The 23,614-nt window shown below is 36.5% G+C and overlaps 1 protein-coding gene across 1 annotated transcript in view; it reads right to left on the reverse strand.

Moving 5' to 3' along the window:
• Positions 1 to 23,614, reverse strand: part of PTPRT (protein tyrosine phosphatase receptor type T) — a 678,601-nt gene that overhangs the window by 115,783 nt on the left and 539,204 nt on the right. The window contains exons 12-13 of the mRNA XM_088154570.1: positions 15,249 to 15,522; positions 10,440 to 10,476 (exon numbers count right to left, since the gene is read on the reverse strand). Coding sequence (XP_088010696.1) covers positions 10,440 to 10,476; positions 15,249 to 15,522 — 311 coding nt within the window. The remainder of the gene's footprint in view (positions 1 to 10,439; positions 10,477 to 15,248; positions 15,523 to 23,614) is intronic.

Below are 23,614 nucleotides of genomic sequence, written 5' to 3' on the forward strand. Positions count from 1 at the left end.
AGATGACAATCAGCTGAATAAAGCCCTGTGAAATGTACAGCCATTCTGGATAAGTGATTTTACTGCAAACTACCCTTTTCATTTGTCCTACATTATGTAATAAGGGAAATGTTGTCCAGGTCATCTTCAAATAGATTCATGTAAACTGTTTCCCACTTCTGAATATTCTGGTGTTTGCTTCAAATGTTTCTTTAATACATAGTTGTTATTAAAGTTAATATTAAGAAAAGTTTCAGTTCAGTGATTATGAATGAATTACTTCCATTTTACCATTTTATGTATGTATGTATGTCTAGGCATATTAGTAGAACAGAAAAGCAATTGTCCACATAGAATTAGACTTAATGCCATTGACTTTGCTTGTAAATGATCTAAATTTTCCAATAATACCTGTGGTTATATTAAGCTAATAAGCATAACAATAATAAAAATGCAACTCAAGAGCTATTTAATAAAGTATGATCATCCTTTCAAAATAAAGGTGCTCTCATAAGCCAAACAAGCATGTTGATTTTAAGGTATTTATTATTTATTATTCTGAGTATACTCAATGAGTATACTATAACCATTGTTGTTTCCAAAAATTTCATCTTCCTTGGTATCCAATTTGTGGGAAAACACTGTATATGTATCTTATCTTGTGTGTGCATGGATTGGATGAGATTTTGGCAAAATTCATGGAGAAGCCAAATTAATCATGCTGTATATATAAACTTAAAAATTAAACTGTTTATTTTCTGACTAGTGTAATATTTTCCAACATGTCAACCATACTGAAAATACTACTCTATTTATTTACTTTTGCCTTGACTTTTTCTATATCCCTTTTTGATTTTCAACATTTTTTTAAAAAAAGAAGTACTGTTAGCAATCAAAAACTGTTTACCAGAAAAATATCCAGAATTGCAAACAATCCAAAGATCACTACCTCCCAGTATTATATCTGAAGTTTCAAGGCTAGTTTGGTAATGGAGTATCATTCTGGGTATAATCATTCAGGATGAAGGTATTATTTAACTGCTACCTGCAGATATTCAAACTGCACTTATGCTGGCAGAATCCAAAAGAAATCTGCTATTAAACAAATCAGAATGAGAATTGAGAGCATACTTGTTTCAACATGCAGACAAAATATGACATAACAATCCAGTAACTGTCAAAATGTTTGCATTTTTATGACAGTTCCTTTCCTGAACTGATAATCACCTGTGCTCATGAGGCTGGGTGGGTTTCGGGTGGTCACCTGTTGCCTACTTATTACTGCTAAGAACAAGAAAAACAGTTTCCAGGCAGCATGCATAAGAGAGAAAAGAAAAAGGGAAATAAAAATAAAAATGTGCCACTTCAGAAAACTGCATTTTAATTCTAAGAATTTGCACTCAGAATTTATATATATATATATAGATATATATATATATATATATATGTATATATATGAAATAAAGAACCATTTATGAGCCCTCTGCCTTTGTTTCCATTAGAATTAATGAAACATGTATTCCGTTACATGACTCAATTGTTTAGCCTTCACAAACTAATGCAATTTTCACAAATAAAGTGTAAATACTAACAGCTATTGTTCGGGAAGAAGGGAAAAATCAGTTCACAAGAAAAAAAGAAACCCAGCTCAAATTAAAGAATATAAAATATATGTCATTAGATAAACTAAAGATGCAACAACAGATTTTTCGTTCAGTTAAAATTCAGAACAAATAAATTGAGGTTTAATTATCATCTTATTTGAAAAGAATGTTAGTTTCACTAATGATGCACATTCAGGTTGACAAACAAGTTCATTATTTTGTTTTTTTCTTTTATCCTGGATAGAGTCCCACCTCTTTCTCATTTAAACATAACTAGTTTGTCATGGATACAAGTTGAAGAATGAAAAAAGACTAAAGGCACAAAACAGATTATACTAATAATAAAGAAAAAAAGGAAGATAGTTTTGTATTCCATTTGAGAGATATGTAAATGAAGTGTAGAGTAACTGCAGATAGTAGATCAATCATATTGAATGCTAACATGTATATTTGAATATACTGAACATTTATAATAAATTCAGGAAATTCAGTTTGGAATAAAACAGGATCTACTGTATATAAATATCAGAGGCATATACTTAGCCTTTTCTTTCCAGTTGACCTAACTAAGAGGAAAATTATTTGCATCCTTGTTAAATTTATAAGTACACACATACACACAAAAGGTACAGGTAGTCCTCATTTAGCAACTGCCTTGTTTAGCGACTGTTCGCAGTTATGATGGTGATGAGAAAGTAACTTTACAACCAATCCTTGCATTGATGACCTTCACAGGTCTGTAAAGCAAAGGAAAGCTGAGGTAAGATCATAAACACAGTTGTGGTTTCATTAGCGACCGCTTCACTTAATGACTGAGTTTCTGGTCCCAATTGTGGTCACTAAACAAGGACTAAACTGATTGAACTTTGAGCTGAATTAGGAAGACAATTCTAGCTTCATTCAAGGACTGGCTAAGGAGTCATGAGTTGATTTCCAAATGATTATCAAGAAAAGGATTAATTTTTTAATCAATGTTTTCTTCTTTTTCATTCAGTTCCAGAGGCACAGAAATGGCAGAAAGACCTGGTATCCACTCTTTTTTCCCCTTTAATTAAACAGGACTTTCATCCTACAAAGGGAAACCTATGTGCATTTTTTCTTATTTTTCAGAATGAATTCATGTTGCCTGAAGACTATTTGATTACCATGAAAGGACTACCAGATTGACATAACTGGAATTGGTAACTTTGACATTACTTTAAAAAAGGAGAAAAATTCGATAGGAGGAAAATAAATGAGTAGAAAGATAAGAAGCTACCTCCCAGGTGCTGATATTAAATATCCCTGTCCTGTATTTTTCCCCTCTCTAAATTGCTTCAGCCAGCCCACCTCGTTTAGTTCCATGTCAGGGAATTTCATATTTTGTTTTATAAATCACCATTCACCCAAACTCCTGAAATGAAAAAGAATTAATTTTGCCTTAGTTTCTACATTCTTTAGCCATTGTCGTGGGGTTTTATGTCAGATACTCTTGTTACTAACTGTAACATAATCTGTGTTGATATTTTACACCAGTTTCTAATACTTCATTTTGGGGGCACTGGTAATTACTGTTTGTTATAACTGGAAATGCTGTCCCATACTGGAAGACCACAATACTCCACAATAAGACTACAGAGTTAAACAAGAGACCAGATAGCTTCCCAGTTTATTCAGGAACAGTAGAACAAAGGCAGAAAGAAATCGGGGAAAGAGTAGGGTGCCTTTGGAGAAGCCATTTTGGGCCAAAGGGGAAGAAATTACTGGTCCTCCACTATCTCAGAAGAGAGCAGAATGTGTAGAAAGAAATTCTATGACATACAGTAAACAAACATGAAGGTGAACAGCCAATGATGAATAAATCATTTCATCTTTGAGGGAACAAAGTTTTTACATGTATGTTTTTCTTAAAGGATTTGGAGCTCTTTCTCCATGCATGCTGTATGGCCTTTAGTGACTACATGTCTGTGTATGCCTTCAAGTCAATGTTGACTCTTGGTGACTGCCTGGACAAGTCCCTGCAGTTTTCTTGGCAAGATTTCAGAAGTGGTTTGCCAGCGCCTCCTTCCTAGGGCTGAGACTGGTGACTAGGAGCCACACTTTAATTTTTTGGAGAGCCTGAGGACCACAGTTGGTGGGACTATGATGCTTAATCAAGGAACTGTTTTTTCCCCTTAGTTTTGGGGGAAAATTTGTACAGTTCTTCATGTTTTAACTCTATTATAAGTCTATTATAAGAGAGGATATTGTGTATTACCTCCCTCAAAATGATGACAAATTGTGTCACTAATTCTCGGCATTAATGGTTAGAGGCAGCCCCAAGGGCCCTGAAAACACATGTTGTTCACCCATGCTATGTGGATTCATGTCTTGTCCTTAGGGGGAAAAAAGGAATAATGGTGATTTTCAGAGTTATCCCTCTTTTCAATTGTTTAAGGGAGCCTAATCTAGTGGAGAACATCTTTATCACAACCAGAAACTTAGTCATGTTGACTTTTTCAGTTCTGATAACACACGTTTCTTTTTCCTCTCTTTTTAAAAAACACACTCCAAATTTCAGAGATTATAGAGTGAGGAAAATAATTTAAGTCAATTATTGGTAGGAAATAATGAGGAACAATTTTAAAAATGTGTTTTGCCAGCCTATGGTAACAAATAGCAAGCTAATCAAATTGTAAACAAGGGATTATCTTTTTGACTACTATTTTCTTAAAAGTTTGAGGAAAAATAGAGAAATTAGAAAAGGCAATTCACACATGAACACATTCATAAATATAGGTTAGGGTTAGGCAATATTTTTATTAAAAGTAAACTGTCCATACACACACTCACACATGTGATAACACCCATACACACTTGCAGGTGAACTAAAAGAAAGGCCTCTATAATATGAAACATAGCAGTATCTGTATCTGTATCTGTTTACTCATCCAAAGTGTATTAATGTAATAATGACCTTCATCAGGAACCAAGGGTTTTCTCAAATATCATAATCTCTATTCAGGTGTTCTATTCCAGATAAACTCCATCTCCACAGATATTACTCAAGAGATGCCTGTTGCATGTTTAGCATAATTACCTAAAGGTTGAAAGCCTTTACATGTACAGCTCTAGCTCACTGACTTCCATACAAGCCAGGAGCCTGCATTAAAATGGTCCTGGTTTATATGGAAGCCAAAGAGTATATAGTTACACTGCATATGCAAAGGTTTAAACCTATGGTATCTCTGTTTGTGGGAGAAAACATCATTTCAACAACATTGGCAGAAGGCACAGAATCAGATCAGAGCTACCAACTGTTCTAGATCTCTAGTTCTCTATGTACTTGAGTAATAGACATGGAGAAGCTAGTTAACTAGCTTGCTTGTTTGCTTATTTATTTATTTAAAGGTCACCATAACTCAAAACCAACTCTGAGCAATGTACAATTAAAGTCCATTATAACATTAAAAAAAAAAAGTAAAAAAGAAACTTCACATAACAGAGGGAAACACATATCAAACAGTCCAGAGCTTTCGATAAAGCCAACCTTTTAGAGATAGTCTGAAGGCTTGCACAATCAGGGCAGTCCAAATATCTTGGGGGATACTATTCCAAAGGGTGGGTGCTACAGCAGAGAAGGCATACTTCCTAGGTCCCATTAAATAACACTGATTAATGGATGGGACACAAAATACATCCACTTCACCAGGTCTTATGGGGCAAGCAGAAATGATGGCAAAGAGATGGACCTTTAGACAGTCTGGCCCTATGCCATGAAGGGCTTTATAGATGGTAACAAGCACCTTGAACTGCACATGGAAGCTCTGTGGTAACCAGTTCAGAACACTTAGCAGAAGTATTACATGGGAGTACTGAGGTACTGTATGTCCATAACTGCTTATGTTGCTGCATTCTGGACCAGCTGTAACTTCTGAATAGTCTTCAATGGCAGCCTCATGTAGAGCACATTGAAGCAGTCTACAAGACATGAGTGACCATGAAAATGGACTCCTGGTTCAGGAAAGGGCACAACTGGTGCACAGATGAATATGTATTGTCCTTCCTGGCCTCTTCATCAAATTGTGCACCAGCTCTGAATGGGGAAGCACAACCCCATTCAGAACAAAGGACTGAAAATCACCAGGACCATAAGATCAATACACCTATAGCCACTTGGACTTTTCAGGTTTAGCCTGTTCCTCCCCATCAGACTCGAACAGCTTCCAGTCACTGAGACATGATCTTGACAGCATCACTTGACTGAGCAGGGGTTGAGATGTACAGCTAAGTATCATCAGCATACTGATGATACCTGACCCCATGTCGACAAATGATATTACCCAGCAGTTTCATTTAGATGTTAACCAGGAGAGGCAAGAGCATCAAGCCCTGAGGTGCCTGCAACCAGTGGCTTCAGGCTGGATCACTCCCACATGTCAACATCAACTGGAACCAGCCACAGAGAAAGGAGGAGAATCACCACAATGCCATGCCTCTCACTCTCAGACACTGTAGCTGGTCCAAAAAGATACGATGATCAATGGTTACATTGACTCTATATATTTTTAAGGTTATTCTTAAAAATATGTCTGAATAGGACTCTAAGGGGTGCTTCTCATTATTACTATTACTATTATTATTAATTTATTATAGCTGCCCACTCCAATAGACTTCACAGTCGTCCTATGGAAGACACAGATTGAAAAATATCTCAAATAATTTGTTCAACAGGCATTTCTACGTCAGAAAAGACAAAAATTAGTCTGTATAGCAGTTGTAAACAACAAATAGTTGTTCTTGCTTGCCTCTCTTTCAAAGGCCATATTATTACAATTTTTCAGCCAAACTTATTTTCTTTTCTTGTCATACCCTAGTGTTATTTCTGGAGCTCCTTATTTATCCAGATAACAGAAACAGATCACACATATATATCCTAATTTGCCATATACTTCAAATGTTTACATGTTGCTACTATAAAATTATTTGAAGATAAAGATAAATGAAATTAATAAATGAAATAACTACTCTAACTCTTTTGATAGATGCCTAAGGGTACAGATGTTTCCTTCTTATACCTACATTTCATCTTTCACACTCCACTGCTAAAAATACCTGAGTTTGTTTTGAAAAAAAGAGTTTCTAACAAAACAACATGAAAAGTGCTCTTTTTTTGCTATTTTGGAAAAAGGTGAATTAAGAATCTACTTCCAGGCATTAAAGAGAAAGTAGGAAGTCCAAATTTCTTGGCATGAATCATTAAACAATTCAGAAATTAACTGAACTTTTAGGGTTCTCAAACTTCACCATACTATACCCACCTAAAAAAAGAAATGAATAATAAACAAATATGCAGCTTTTAACATACTTTCTGAAGTTCAGCTTAGCCCTACTGTTTGACTGGTCATCTTTAGCTTTTCCATTTTTTAAAAAAATAACTCTTGGTTATCTACAGCACATTTCTCTTTTCTTTTCTTTGTTCTCCCTGCCCCCTCCCTCAGCATATTTTGTTTTATCTTTTACTGTGCAATAAAATAACATTAAATTAAAATAATTTTTCCATTTGGAAACCTAGAAATAAAAAAATAAGTGATAGGATAAAAATACTGAATTTCACCAGCACATACTCTTCTACAAGAACACCAAAGGCTATGGATACATAACTGCACACCACACTGGAAGTTACCTGCTGGTAGAAACCATCTGCCAATCACTATAGGTTTAACTATCTCTCAAAACTTGCTATGAGCTTTTGCTCCTTACTTTTCCTTAGTAAAATGGAAGCAAGTTTCAATAGAGTACTCCCACTCTGGCCCTGCAAGCCTGATCAGCTATAAATAACTTTTATGGCCTCCTTCTGAGTTGTTCAGGATACCCCAGGGAACTGCAACCCACAGTCTAAGTTCCCATGATTTTGGGTTTTTTTGTAAAATAAGGAGGTACAGGTAGTCCTCAACTTACGACCACAATTGGGCCTGGAATTTCCATCGCTAAGCAATGCAGTCATTAAGTGAGTCATGCCTGACTTTACAACCTTTTTTGTCATGGTTGTTAAGTGAATCCACCTTCCCCCATTGACTTTGCCTTTCGGAAGCCCCCTGGGAAGGTCAAAAATGGAGATCATGTGTCCGCGGGCTGCTGCAACTGTTGTACATACATGCCAGTTGCCAAATGCCCAAATTTTGATCACATGACCACGGGGATGCTGTGACGGCCGTAAGTGCAAGGACCGGTTGTAAGTCACATTTTTCAGTGTTGTCATCACTTTGAATGGTTGTTAAACAAATGGTTGTAAGTCGAGGACTACCTATAGACATTTTTTTTCAAAGCTCAGGAAAGAAGCTAAGAAAAATGTTAATCCGTATCCCTGTCAGAACTCTCACTGTTTAAAACTCCATCAGCCCTGAAAACACCCTCATTCTTTCACTTCCCTTAGCTTTCTTTCCAACTATGAATTATAGTGGGAAAAACAACAGGAGTATAAGAGAAGGGGAGTAGTTTGTTCCCCTCTAACACCTCCCTCTGGCACAGTAATAAATAGCATATCAAACTGACAAGGCCAGTAGTTGATGGGACATGGAGTTCTTAACCAGCAGGATTTGTTCCATGAAAAGGCTGTTCTTCATTTCATCATGCATGTATCTGCTGCTCCTTTCCACTGCTTTGGAGGAAAGCGAAAGGAAAGTGGCGGGATGAATGTTTTCTGTGAACTAGTCGGGACGGCCCTTGGATGACAAGTCTGAAGAGTTAAGAACTTTTCTCTGGCTCCAATTTAACCTGAGTCCTTGTTTGTTTGGGGTTTTTTTAGGATTTTTGATGTCATTTTAATGCAATTCTCATGAGCATGAGGTTTCCTTTCAAGACAGTTGCAGAGAAACTTCCTTGCATTTCTGTTACTAGAGTATGGTTTTCCGAAAGACGCTGCATCAGTGTTTCAAGATTTTCTACCAATTCCCCTCCTTTTTAAGGAGGAGAAATAATACAAAGCAATATTACATTCAGATGTGATCCAATGAGTTGAACTCTAGGATCATCACATGCCTTAGCAATGGTTTGTTTTAGCCAAGGTTTGCTGAATGAGTCGCGGTGGCTGGGTTCACACATAATGCTAAGCCATAAACCTGCTTTTACAAATTCCACTGTATTAAGCTGGAACTAAGCAAATGGCATGATGTCTTAGTTCATATCACAGAGCCTTTTCATACTTGTGAACTTGAGCAGAACACAGCTTTTGCTGATGGAAACAGCTGCCAGTATAATGATGAATTGTCCTGACTCTTTTCACTATTATTTTGTGGCTGGGTGGTATTCTGTGATATGGAAAGCAGAAGGATATAAATCAAGTATAAATCTTGGTGTAAAGACAGGACAAGGTCAGGCTCATGGAAACAGAGAATAGAACTGGGGTTGCCAAGCCATTCCTTTGATGCTATAAATATAGCTAATGAAGAAAGGCCTATAAAGAGGATTTTATTGTCAATGTGAAAGATATATTGTGAAGCAAAAGGATATTCTATAAATGAAATTTAAATGTTATGATGAAGTTCTGTATTGTCTTAAAATGCTCTAGTTATTTCTACTAAAATAAGAGACCAGTGAAGATACCCATGACTCCATTGATACTAGTTTTCTTATTTCTGGAATGTTGTTTTAAATCACTAAACAAGGCAGAAGATACAGTGTGCAGGATGATTAGGAGCATTTACAATGTGTAGACAGCTACTCGTCTTATTCTTACTCCTTAAATGTTTTACATTAAGAAAAGGTTTCCTCAGATATTTAAATACTGTGTTAATTCTCAGTGAATTTTGTATCTTGACAGCGTTCAAATTATAGATTTAGATTTCACATAAAACTACAAGAATGGAAGCTACAGGAAAAATAAAACTATAACATGAGAAAATGGGAATTGAAATAAATTGAACAATAATAATTCTGTTACTCAGCCTGATACCAATGTGAAATCTGGGGAAAGAACTCTCTACGTTAAACTGATTGTAAGACAGTTTTTAAATATATGATTTTCCCATTTCTGCAACTGTGTTCAAGGACATGTTTACGGATAGAGATTTGGCAGACAGAAATTCTCCCCTTTTACATTTTGTTACAAATAAATTGTTTTATTGACCCCTTCGCTGGCAAAGCTACCTGCCTGGTTCTTTTACATTCTCCAGAGGCTCATAAGAATGACAATAATCAAAAATATACCAGGCCACCTATCATGACTTTACACAGGAATCACATCTTTGTCATTTAGATTGAGGGGTGACAAATTTATTTTAACAAAGCACTGCTATTCTGTTTAGATCAAGCTAGACACTAGTATGTGGCCAATGGTCTGATTTCTCACCTTGAATTAGCATTAATCTTAAGTCATTCTTGTCAAGGTCCCTGGAGGTACATCAGTGAAACTTGTACAAAGCCAGTATCAAATCAAGACTGAACTTTTAGACAGTGTGAAAACAGTCTCATTGGAAATCAAGGCATGTACTCGCTTTTGAATTCTGTTTACAAGCTTGATTATCACTTCCATATCATTATAAAAACTGAAAGCTCTGCCTAGAGCATTGTGTTCTTAAAAGCATAAGAACGATTCAAAAGAAAGTAGAGAGAAAAAAGATATCTTTTAAAAAAACAACAACAACAAAAGTGCCTTTTCTGGCTTAAATCAACATATGGATATTCCACTTTGTGGCACCCCCCTCATTTCCAATTTATTTGTTAAGTATAGTTCAAATGAAAATAACTGTGTTTTAGAAAAGCAGCCTTATTATTCTCTGGTAACAAAAGAAAGAAAGATCCAGGGGTATCTTAAGGATCATTTGGTGCTTGTACTTTACATCACTGCAGGAATTTGTTTTTATGATTAAGGATAGGAGAAAGAGATCTTCAACATACCTTTGGTGGCCAGTCGAACACAATTTATTTTGGTCTCCTGCAAATGACAGAATATGAAAGAACATCAGATTGTTTCTTTATGAAACATTTAAGGAGGAACAATATCCTTCAGCTAGAGTCATACATAAAGAGTATCTCTGGACTATCTATGCCAAGCACAATAAATATAGGGCTATGCACACAATGAGAATGGTTTAGAAATGCTTTAGACCTGACATGAATGCAAGCATACGCCTCTCATCTACTGTTCATTCAAAGGAACATAATCTTTTTCAGATTCCAACTGCTTTAAGAGTCACCCTACCTTTGATGATGAATTCCTTAAAGGATACCATTTTTTCATGCTTATATGGAAACCTGAAAAAAGATCAGGTTGCTTTAATGAACAGCAGAGAAATGTTATTTTTGCATGAGACCTGAAGCACTTCACCCAAATCATTTTTGAAGAGTATTCAGCCCTACTAAATGCAAATTGATACCACCATGCATACAACCCAAGTGCCACTGTCAAGCAATAGATCAGGGATACAAAATAAATTCAATATGCACATTGGTGAAAAGGAAATGGTGCAGCCTGCCAAAAAGGATAAAATACATGGGCATAAATAGAGTCCTCTAATATCCATCCTGCTCTAATCAAACATTTTCACAAATACATACAAGGAAATGTATATTTGAGAAAGATATGGCTAGCATAAGAATGTAAAACTTGAAAAAAATGTTTACAAAACTCTGGACAGAAGAGTATTAGGGATGGTTACAAATGATTTCTTTTTTTGCAGAAAACTGACAGAATATAAAAATATAGGAAAACCTTGGAAACCATACAGATTTTATTTAGATTCATCTGCATATCTCTAGTTCAGAATAATTGTTTATGCATAATTTAAGAACACACACTTCATACCCATATGATATTTAATCAGATTGTATCTTGTAATTTGTTTTTATGGCTCTGAAAAATGTATTTATTGGGTGCTAATAAACTACAGATGTCGCTTTCTTCCTCCGTTTTGCACTGTAAAACATGTGTCTCCTGGTAACAAATAAATTTTGTATAAATTATTGTTTATAATAGGTCTCCATTAATATGGCTATTTTGTGCACATTTTCCAAGCATTAATATAGCACTGTTATATATTTAAGATTTTCATCATCATATTTTAATAATAATAATTCTTAAAAAATTAGAGCAATACCTCATTATAGCAAATAAAATTTCTGGTGGGATAAGCTGAAAACATGATTCTACATCCTGTGGCACCCATATATTGATTATTTCTTGTTCCCACAATACTTCTTTAAGTTGGAGGTTGTCCTAATGTTATCATTTCTACCAGTTGACCAACATGAGGGCAGCTCTACCAAATGAACCTTTTAAAATGTACTATCCCCCACTTCAGAAGTATCTAGAACACCTCCATATCTGAAGCAACTTTGATCTGAAGAAGTCTAAGAGGAAATGGTGATCCAGAGACTTTAGGAAGGTACTTTAAAAACATATTTTAACCCCATATTTTTGAATGTATGACATACCTGTCAAAGCCTCCATCAAATAAAAAGATCAGACAGATGGGTGGGCAGAGGCACAGCCAGAGGTTTTCTGATTGACAGTTCTAGCTTCCAGTTATGGAATGTCTTTATCAGGGCTTTACTTTTCTATTTATTTTCTTTTGCTTCGAATTACACTAAATTTTGGAGAGATATGAGCCCTGTTTGGGTGTCAAAGTTCTAGAGTACATCACATGAGTGCTCTGCATAAGTCCCCAATCCAATTGTCACTGAATTGAGATGGGCTTCTGGCAATTTGGCAACTAAGAAGAGCTGCTGTTCACTTCTCATGCATTAGATATACGGCCTTGTACAGAGTCCCCTCATCCTTAGTTTATGTCTAGTAAAAAAAAAGAAAAAATGGTTGTACAAGAGGGACATGCCATCCTGCTAAGGACAATCCACACTGCCATATTTAATAAGCAGTTGTGGTGCAGATTTTGGGTGGGGAAAACTCAGTTTGTTCCATATTGCCTCCCTTGCTTCTTAGAACAAAATAATAATAGCTCAGCTTTGTGTTTCGGGATTGATACCTGAGGCCCATAATAATGCTGGTGCTTAGTATAATACTCTGTGGGCATATTTATATCAGTTTTGTAACACATATAATAAAGAACAGGGATAGCTCAAAGTCTGAAATATGAGCACTGTGCACTGCCAAGCTGGGTTACTTATTAGGTCTCAGTTGGAATTAAATTCTGTATTATGGATAATGGTATGCCTTCTTGACATCTGATATCCTTCTACTATAGGCTGGGTTAGGATAATAATGAGGCATCTACTTTGAATTCCTATTATTTCTAAAAATAATTTCCTCTAGATGTTAATTTATATTTTGTTCTAAAACTTCACTAACATTCCCTTTGGAATAAATTTTATCACACAAAATGAAAAGGTTTACCCCCCTTTTTTTTAAAAAAATAAAACAATATATTTTTTTTGTATGTTAGAGCTCCAGTTTGTAGCCGAGTAAGCTCTACTGTTGCCTTTCAGTCTCTCATCTCATTAGCTAAGACTGTTGCCTTGAAAAATGACACAATAGATATTTATATAAAATGTATGTTAAATTGTAGCCAACTTAGATCACCTGTTTCTTTGCCTTTTATTGCACAATGTGCCATATTTGGTGTAATATGTGTTACGTGTGTGGATAGAATTTTGTGTTCTAGTCTCTGGGCTGTCACAGAGGAGCTGAATTTTCTGGATCTCCACCCAAAGATAGTCTAAATAGAACATGTGTGAAACTGAATATTCTTTCATTTTGTTATACAAACCACCTGTTTACTGAATGGCGTGATTTTCACTCTATGGACTTGTCAAAAGCCAGATGCTTAAATGAAATGTGTCAGAGTTGGGTGTAAAGGAAAAATAACAAAACAAAAACAAAGATTTGTACAGAGAAAATACAACTGGTTCCTGATTCAATTAAATCATACAACAATCCATGGGAATGCTGACAGACTAGAAATCTGCAGTCCCCAGCACCTCATTTAAGATTCCAAAACCCTTCCCAATTGGGTGGAGTTGAAAGGTTCAATCCTTCTCCCCTCCTCCCCGCCACAATTTTTGGACAAAGTAGGGGATTTAAACAGTACAATGGGTGCTTTAAATCTTATAGAGATTTATAAGATAGCATCCCTTAAAAAGAACCCTTTCAAACCATCAATATAATTTTTCTGATGGAGGGGTAGGAGCAAAATGAGTGTCTTAAGCCTCTGCAACAGTTAAGGTATCAATGTTACCCCTTCTACTCTCAAAAAATTCATTTTTCATTCAGAAAAATGCTCAAAAAACTCAGCCAGTGACATCACCGTATCACAGATGATGGTCTCTAGGGCCTCCAGACAGGACACAAAGTTGTAGTATAAGGTAAAAAATAATTTGTATGATTTTTGGATGCCCAAAAATATTTTTTTAGTCTCACAAGATCCCTGAAGTTTTTAACAATCTCACCATTCGCATTTCTCAAAAGCTCAGCTTTTATCCCCAAAATCTTAGATGTAAACACCAAAATCTCACAAGATTTGGTAATCTTACAAGGTTTCAACAATTATTAATGTGTTCATTTAATTCTGATTTACTTATTTAAAACATTAAACATAAATATCTTGCCTTTCCTCACACAGTTCTATTTAATTTTGTTCTGAGAATGCTGTCTATGGTTGTTAAGGATGCCTTAACTATTCTGGATGCTGCACTGCTAACCGCAGAAGAAAATCCAAGAAAGTTATCAAGAACAGAAAGCAATAATTATAAATGAAGACAGAAGTGAGGTTACAATTTCTATCCAATTAAACCATTTTGTTTATATTACTTGATTTAAATGATTCAGTTGAAGACAAAATCAACATGAAAATTTCATTTTTACTGTGACCAATTCATATTTAATTAAATCACTATGTGAAGAGGGACCAGCTAGGCACTGATATATATATATTACAAATCTCATTAAAAGAGGCTAATCTGAAATTGTGCTGAAAATAGGAGATACTAGTTACTAGGAAAGAATCCTAAATTAACAGCGCAATCAAATAAAGAGGGTTTTTTTAATGCACCATTTCCATGACAAGTCATGCTTATCAGGTGAAGTTGATGGGAGGAAAAGGGATAGCTGGAAGCAGTTGGGAGCCTATCAGAAGCTGGTACCTTTCATTAAATAATTACAGAATGAAGCCTAAACATGTTTTTCTATATATCTGCAAGATTTGGGATTATTTCAGCTCTTGGGGTATCATTTTTTATGAGTTGGGGATGCAGATCTTCAAACAAGAGTACAAATGACAATCACACACGTATGTTCATCTTTCCTTCTCCCATATCCTTTACAGAAAACTTGAGTGGAGCTTTTTACCTCCCCCCAACAAAAGTACACCTGAGCAATTCCACTTGCACATTGCTGGTTTACCCTGTGGCTCTTGAGAGACAGAAAATGTAGTCCCTCTCCCTCCCAGAGATTTTGTGCAGGATCATGGAGGTGGGGTGGGAGGAGTCTTTTTCCCTTACATCAAAGAGATACTGCTCAGGTTCATTGGTTTCTACTGCAAGTAAATTCAAAAATATGTTGCAGTGAACAGTTACAATCACTTAAATTCTACCAACATCAACCAAATGTGTTGTGCACTCCAGGTAGACTTGTCATAATACAATATGTTTACTTTTAAATATTAAAACAATCCCAGAGAAATATTGGCATGGGTTTTTTAAGGATCCAGGGCATTTATTTCTAGATTGGATGAATTTTGTTCATAATGCACTCACCCCATTTGCTTTACTAAGAGCCTGAAAATAAATGCTGTAGCTTTTCAATGGTGAAAGTGGAGCATTCCAATAGCCATTGTATGTTCTGTTGTCTCCCACTGTGAAAGGCTGTGTAACTGGAAGATTGACTGGTTTCAACTCAGCTGCAAAGTAATGGGGGGAGTCAAGGCTTGAAGCATTTTTGTAGCTCACTGGAACTGAGAAACATTCAATGATGTCTGCAGCTCTTCGTGATTTCTGTGGCCGTTCTTCTTTCACCACAAGCTGATAGACACTGAAAAACAAAAAAATCAGGAAGATTTAACAGGATAAGAACAAACAATTTAAGAAAGCAAAAGATATTATTAAAAATAATCCCCAATTCAGGCAAGCATTGACAATAGAAAAAAAAATAGGATGTCAGGTAGAGAGTCCAAGTGTCTGCATTTATTCTAGAAGAATCACAAGAGTTACAGTAAATAGCATTGCTGACCAGCATTCCACAGATGTAATAAGAGCAGAGAAGTATTAGCACTTTTCTGCCCTTACTGCTATGATGTAGGCCTGAAGCTGGACTGGCACTTGGCAGTACTCCTACTGAACACTTTTGCTGTCATCCCATTACAGAACTCAACTAGGCAACTCACACAACTGTCTACTAGATCACTGAGAAATTCCCCAAGTGTGTGACAGAAACTAATTGGATCCATAAGGTACCTGGGAGAAATCTTAATGGCCCCAAACCCTCTAAGAAGGTCAGTGGTGGCTGTGAGTCCCAAGGTGAACAGATAGTTACAGTATCTGACCATGACAAATGATTGAAGTTGATGTCTTCCATTTTCAGCTCACATACTACATGCTCTGAGGCAAAAACCAGATCAAATGTGTGGCCCGTAGTGTGATTTGGGGCTGTGATGACATTTTTAACTCCTCTTTCAGATGCTCCTACCAACTGGCTTCCATACCTTAAGTCCAAAAGATGTCCCAAATAAATTGGAATGCGTAACAGAAAGGAAAAAAAGAACAACAAAGTTTGATTGAATTCTGGAAGGCTTATAAGCACATTCAACTGAATCCTCCTTCAGTTGTTGAATGAACATCACTAGTGGAAGGGCCAGCACTGGCACGAATAAAAATTTTGGAGTTGCAGCCAAATGTACATCTCTGCATGAACTTCATACCCTTGTGAAATTAGGCTGAAACCTTTAACAGAGCTACCATCATTGCAATAGTTCGAATGGTTGCAGGTGTGTTGGGAAGCAAAGTTGGTCCAAGTCAGAAAAAGGTTAAAGTGTTAAGCAAGGTGCAGAATTGTAAGAACTATAATCAGAATGCCATACTGTTATATATTCTGGTGCCCAGGGTCACAGTTTAACTAGCCCTAAGATTAGATAGTATGGGGGGTGGTCTGGCAAGAAAGTGAATGTTAGGAAAAGTACAGATGGTCCTTGCTTAACGACTGCCCTGTTTAGTGACTGTTTGAAGTTATGATGGTGCAGAAAAAGTAACTTTACAACTGGTCCTCACATTTACAACAATCACAGCGTCCCCGCAGTCACGTGATTGAAATTTGGGCACTTCACAACTGTCAGGCATGTATGACTACTGCAGCATCCCACAGTCTTGTGATTGTCATTTGCACACTTCACAGCCAGCTTCTGACAAGCACAGTCAATGGAGAAGCTGGCAGTGAAACTGTAAATTGTGGTCACACTGCCACGTGTGGAAATGGGGTCATAAGTCTGTCATGGTCATGTGATGTCAGGAGCATCACTTGGCAGGTAAGCCAACATGCAGAGAAGAAGGCAGGGGACTTAGTGGTTTCATCAGCAAAGACATTGCACAGGGAATTGCTGGGGGTGGGGGCGGAATCAAAGTTTGAGCAGCCAGGAAGAAACTAAGAAGAGAAGCAGATTGGAAACCTGATCCAAGAAGAGGGATCAAGCAGCCAAGATCAAGCAGCCAAGAAGAGAGTGGGAGAACAATAGCTCTATGAGGGTTTTGTTTTTGTTTTTTTATAATGAGCGTTTTTGCCAAGAGACGGAGGAAGAACATTTTGTTTAAATACTGAGCTTTTGAAATGTACTGTACCTTTGAGGGAACTGTCTACTGCATGTGAGAGAAGACAGCTTGTTAGTTCTGAACAAGCCTTCTTCCAGGACACTGGAAGATTAATCCCATTGATTCAATAACACAGTGTTCCTTAAAATTATTGTACCTATGTTTTAATGTCCAAGTGTTTGAGTATGTTTTTTTTTTCTTAATGATATAAGTAACAGCTGCAGAAAGCTCATAAGAGAGGTAGGATTTTTTTTTTCTTATTGAATGCCCCAGAAGGGAAGTATATTGCCCCTTAGAGCCCCACTAGCTAAAACATTTGGCAACAGGCTTGTTTACAATTCTAAATGAGCTCAATGGGATCCTGTTGGGAGATCTCTTGGGGAATTGGCTCCTTGAATTCAGGGCCAGGTTCTGTGTTGGGGCCATCTTTACTGTTGCATTTTTTACTTTTATACAGGAGAGTTTGATAGAAGGCCTAAGAGGGAACTGACAGTCATATGTTGTTTTAGCTGTTTTCAGAAGCATGTTGTGTCAAAAAGACAAGCCCAAAGCATATCCAGGAATGCCCCACCAACATTAGGGTTAGGAAACAAGGGAATGGCAAATAAAGCAATAAACAACATTCAAAAATTCTAATCATTCTATCCAACTTTTCACTAGTAAGGTTACCAGATGTAGGCTGCAAGAAACTGGACAGCCTTTCTTATCAAGTGGTTGTTCAGATTTTTGCAGCCCAGGTGGAGTAGCATTAATGGTAAGTACTAGGGATATGAACACTCACTGCATTCAATATACATTTCAATCACCGGTTTAATTTGTCATACATTCCAATTTTAGGTCCCCCAAATTCTTTTCTGGATAAGGAAATCAAAGAGAACATCCCAATGACATTTGGGTTCAATTTGCATCTTGAAAACTGTTACAGTCTCTCTGGTGCAACTAATATTGGAATATCTGGCATACTGTATTAAGTACATTATGTGTGTGTGTGTGTGTGTAAGCTAGCATGATGTTTTAGAATATGTTTTTAATAATGCTGCTGAAGTCTCCTTAGAATTATACTTGACTCCTGGTGACTTCACAAACACATCTATGTAGCTGTATTGGCAATGCTACATAAAGTAGTTTGTTACTGCCTTCTTCCTGGATGTTTCTTGATATCCCCGGCTAGCCTACAACTATAGTATTCTCTGTTAGTCTCCCATCCAACTACTAACAGGACCAATCCTGCTTAGTTTCTAACTTCAGACAAGGTCAGTCATGTGCTGCCACCTGTTTGTCTAAGTTATGAAATTCAAATATAATAACACATGTTCCTAGAACATTTCTACTTTACAACAAGTATATCCCAATTTACCTTAAATTGTTATTAAATATATCTTGGCTTCCTGGTTATGACAAATACTCCAGCATTATAACCTTTAAATTCAACAAATTTGTATGTGAATTTACACAGACTGAAGGATTAACTTCATGGAACTCAAATTTCTTGCCTCCCAAATAAATCAGTTTACTATGAACAATGCAAGGAAACATTGAAACACATCAAGGGGAGCAAAGACAGGGGCACAGAGACAGATCCAGCTTACTAAGACCTTGGGAATCATTGAACTCAAACCTACATTCTCCGCAGTAAATCAAGGGGTAATCCTCCTTCATGGAGAATTATTAGAAATGCGGCCACCATTTCAAATACTTACTGCAAAAGATCATGCAGAATCAAAAGGAATAAATAATGGTTATAATCCCTTTTTAAACACTGGCCTAAAAATAGTCGCTCTTGTTTATGTATTTGATTTATAAAGCCACCCATCTTATGAAATACAACTATGGCAGGTTCACAACAATAATAAAAAGACAATAATATGCAAAACCTGGTGTCTTAACCAACAGTATCCAATTCATTGAGCAGTACAATCTCTAGCAGTTCCAACCTCAGCTTATTCCAGTGCCTGGGGGAAAAGCCAATCCTTTATGGTTTTCTAGAAGACCAAAAGGTTGGGGGCCTGCTGGATCCCAGGGGAAGGGTATTCCACAGGGCAGGGGTTGCTATGGAAAAGGGAGCATCCTTGGTTCCACTAGACAGTGGCATTTAAGAGAAAGGGCTTGGAGCATGCTCACACTATCAACCTGATGGAAGAGGTGGTCTCACAAATAACTTGGCCCTGGGACATGTAGGGCTTTAAAGGTAATAACCAGCACCTTGAATGGCACCCAGAACAAAACCAGGAGCCAGTACAGCTTGCACAACAGCAGTGTGATATAGACAACCAAGAGGCGCCCAACACTACACACTCTGACACATTTTGGACCAATCATAACATTTGGGCATGAATGACTATGAGCAAGGCCTCTTGGTCCAGGAATGGGTACAATTACCACATGAGATGTACTTATGAAATACTCTACACATTTTCATTTCTGTCTCCCAAAGTTCACAAGAATACACATAAACTTTCTGTAAATTTCATTTTTTTATTTTTAGTTAGCTAGTTCCTAGACAAAAGTTTAGTTAGCTAGTTCCTTAACTAGACAAAAGAATTCTTAGTGAAACACTTTAATTAGTTTCTTTTGTATCTTCACTATGCATTTATGGCAATTCCCTGATTCCATCTTCAGCTAACACATTAATGCAATAGTCTCTTTTTCTTGTTTCAAGAATTATGCATTCATTATGGAGGAAAATTAATATCTCAAAGCAAACTATAATTAGGAATTCTTCCTTTCAGTTTATGCTTTTTCAATTAGGCCCTCTATAATTTTAATCATGGGAGCATTAACATGTTTCCATAATTTATATACCTGTGATATAATTAAGTCTTGAAATGCCTCAGTCATATACAGAAAAAAGTAGAGCTTAGTCATCTCTTTCTTTGTGTTTAGATCCAAAGCATAGAATGCATTTGTTCCAGATGGCTTAGTATAAGGAATGAAAAGATGCAGAGTGCCAGATTTTTGTCGAATCAGAGACTTGGCATGAACTAGATTACTTAGATCTGTATTGAGGCTCCACAAGTGATATTCCTATTCAGGTATTAATTACTGTTAGAGCCAGGAGGAATCAGTAAGACAAGGAAGTTTACAAATAACATCATACTATTCAGGATGGTGAACTCAATCTATAGAATGATAAAAAAAAAATCTAACAAAATAAAGTGATTAAATGATCTCCAAATATTTGAGAGAATAGAAATGAAATTGCTGTAAGGTACATGAGACAAATCCTCCATCTCTCCACATATTAATGGGACCTCAGCAACCGGTTTTTTAAATTGTTTTCTTTATTTGAGTGACAATTTCTAAATCTACTGAAATTGTAAAAAAAAAACCATGGGTCTAAATATTATTTATTATGGAGGAAGTATCATCTCTTCTTCCTTCTTCTAACCATCTTGGGAGATGGTTTCTGTGGCAGATGGAATAGTGAAATACAAAGATGTTTGGCATGATCCAATGGTGAGATTTTATTTTTCCCCACCAGGAAAAACAACTCTAGGGAGTCCCTACAGCAAACAGTTCAAGACAATTATTCCACTATGTGGAAAAGTAAATGGGCAGTGGTAGAAGAGTGAGAAGAGAGTTTGTGCTACCAATCCTGGTTATCTAGGATGGTACCACACTTGAGAGGCTGTTTTGTCTTTGACACACCTTCTAGAATATCCATATGATTATGCAATATCACACGGTCACTCTAGACCAAGCTGCAAATAAGAAAAAAAGCCTTAACCATATTGCTCACTTTCAGAAATAAAGAAAATTCATCTCTGTTCCTAAATAGACCAGCAAATGTATGTCTAAATATTTTATTAAAAATCTGGATATAAATTTTCCAAACCAGAAATCTACTCAACAAAGCAGACAGTAAGTCTATGTGTGTGTGTTCATTTACGTTGCCATTTCAGTATACCTATAAATGTATATTGCCTATGTTTGTTTATTGCTTGCAGAGTAAATATACTTTTTCCCCTACTGAAGACAACACAAACCAAAGCAGGTATTCAATATTAATGGAGAGTTGTAGAAGAAATTGTTCCTGCATGAAGCACTTTCCTGTATGCTTCATTAGTAGCCAATGTCAATTTCAGTTTATACAAAAATCTCAGCAACAGATTCTTAAATTGATCTTGAGCTATGTTCATAAAATGAACATATAACACGGATATTATTCTGGTGGAAGTAGGACGATTGTCCCCAAAATATATTTTACTAGTTATCCACATTTTCTATATTAGATATTCAGAAGACTTAGAAGATATTGATCCTGCTACCATATATTATGTATATCCACAGCTTTCTATTAGCGAAATTCTTGTTATAAAATATTGGCCAAAACAAGGTATAGTATTAAACTCCACTGAATCACTTTTCAGTCATAGTCTGGAATACATTGTTGCACATAGTTCTAAGTGAACTAGGCCTTAGACTGTTTGAAACTTAAGTCTGGTCCATAACTTAATCTAAATCTGTTTCTGCTATGGCTTGTCCTATAGCAGTAACTGTGGCAGGGTGTGGTACCTGGCTAGAGAAAAGTGGTTGGATCCATGCCGAGGTCATGGATTTTTTTTAGGGAAGGCAGATAACTCAGGACAAGACCAACAGCACATAGGCAGAGAAAGATAAAATGCTAGTCGCATGTATGTGCCTTGGATATAGAATATAAAAAGAGTAAGGAAAAGCAGGGAAGGGGAGGGGCAACTTTAGATGCCACGGGACATGTTGATGGTGAGGACATCACCTGGTTAATGTGGAGAGGAGTGGAAGAACAACCTGGCCTGCAAAGTCCAGAGATCCCAGCCTTGAGATCAGGTGAAAGAACCTAGAGGAAAAACCAGGAGCAGCTGATGAAAGCGTGGAAAGGCCAGGAGGGTGGACTGTATTGTGGGTACAGATATTCAGGTGCTGGACAGTGGAACTTTGTGATTTGGCAGCAAGACAGCTGGGAGAAAACTCACAGACATGCCAGTGTCAGTAATTGAGATAAAGAGGGGGAGAAGAAGCGGAAAATGAGGAAAAGCAATTTGAAAGGGAGGAAAATTAAGTAATGTATGTATACTTGTGAATAAGCCAACCCTTGAATTTTTAACCAAAATAGCATGAAAAATGTGCCACCTGCAGATAAGGCAACCTCAAAATTTTTGTATGTTTTAATTTTCACAAATGGCTTATCCATGGGTGGCACATTTTTCATAGTATTTTGGTTTAAAAAAATGAGGGTTGGCTTATCCACAGATGGGCTTATCCACAGGTGTATACAGGATATACAGGTACTTTACAAAAGCTGAGGGAAAAAACTAACATATATACTTGTGGATAAACCCCTCCACAGATAAGCCAAACCCAATTTTTTGGATGTATTTTGGCAGCTGAAATTCACAGTGTATCCACAAGTATATGTGGTAGGTTAAAACTTGATTTCTCATATTTCTTATACTATAATGTATATACTGTACATAGAAACACATACTAGCTTTGTAAATAGTATATTTGCTTGTATATATGAGATCACACTACTTTATTAGCATTGATATCATGGTGTCCAGAATAAAAATCCTCATTTGTTTAACTACTAGCTGTGGGTGTGTGTGTATCAGCTCCTGACCCACCCTTCAACAGTGACATTTCAGCAGACCACCACAATGCCCACAGTAAAGCAGTATAAACTTTCAATTAGGGTTACTCTGAGCTGCCTACTCTGATATTCCCTGAGGTGGTAGAAGAGTTCCACTTTGAGGAACTTATTGCTCACTATATACCAGGACCAGAGGGTAGAGTTTGCATCTGTCTTCAACTATAAAATTTACTCTACTCTAATAGATTCTGGTAGACTTATTCATATCCTATCCTATCCTGTTTTGTATTATTCTTATTAAAAACAAGCATAATAATTCATTTTTAGAGTAATTTGATATGTGCATCCTGAATATGGGTCAGTACACTGCATATACTTCCTAGTTGGTGGGATGTGGGCAACAGTAAAACTCAATTTTGGTTGTACTTGTGTCAGAAGTAAACAGTACTGTCATTACTGTAAATTATCTATCTATCTATCTATCTATCTATCTATCTATCTATCTATCTATCTGCATAAAAGTGATCCTGCTGCATGTAGCAAGGCTAAGAATAAGATTGGTAATGTAAGGAACACCTTTCTTTCTTAGTAGAAAGGTGTTTTTTTTTTTATCAAATCTCAGTAGACAGAGGCTGTGATTGGCAGTTAGGGTAAAAAATCTTTCAGCAGATCTTCAGCATGTGGAAGATTTTGACTTGGAATATAAGAGGAGTAAATGGTAATTAACATGAATGAGTGAACAAAAATAAAGGAAAAT

The sequence above is a fragment of the Python bivittatus genome, unplaced genomic scaffold, assembly GCF_059951505.1.
Source record: "Python bivittatus isolate LINGU-HERP-01145 unplaced genomic scaffold, Pbiv_v1 ctg000700_np1212, whole genome shotgun sequence".
Lineage (NCBI taxonomy): Eukaryota > Metazoa > Chordata > Lepidosauria > Squamata > Pythonidae > Python > Python bivittatus.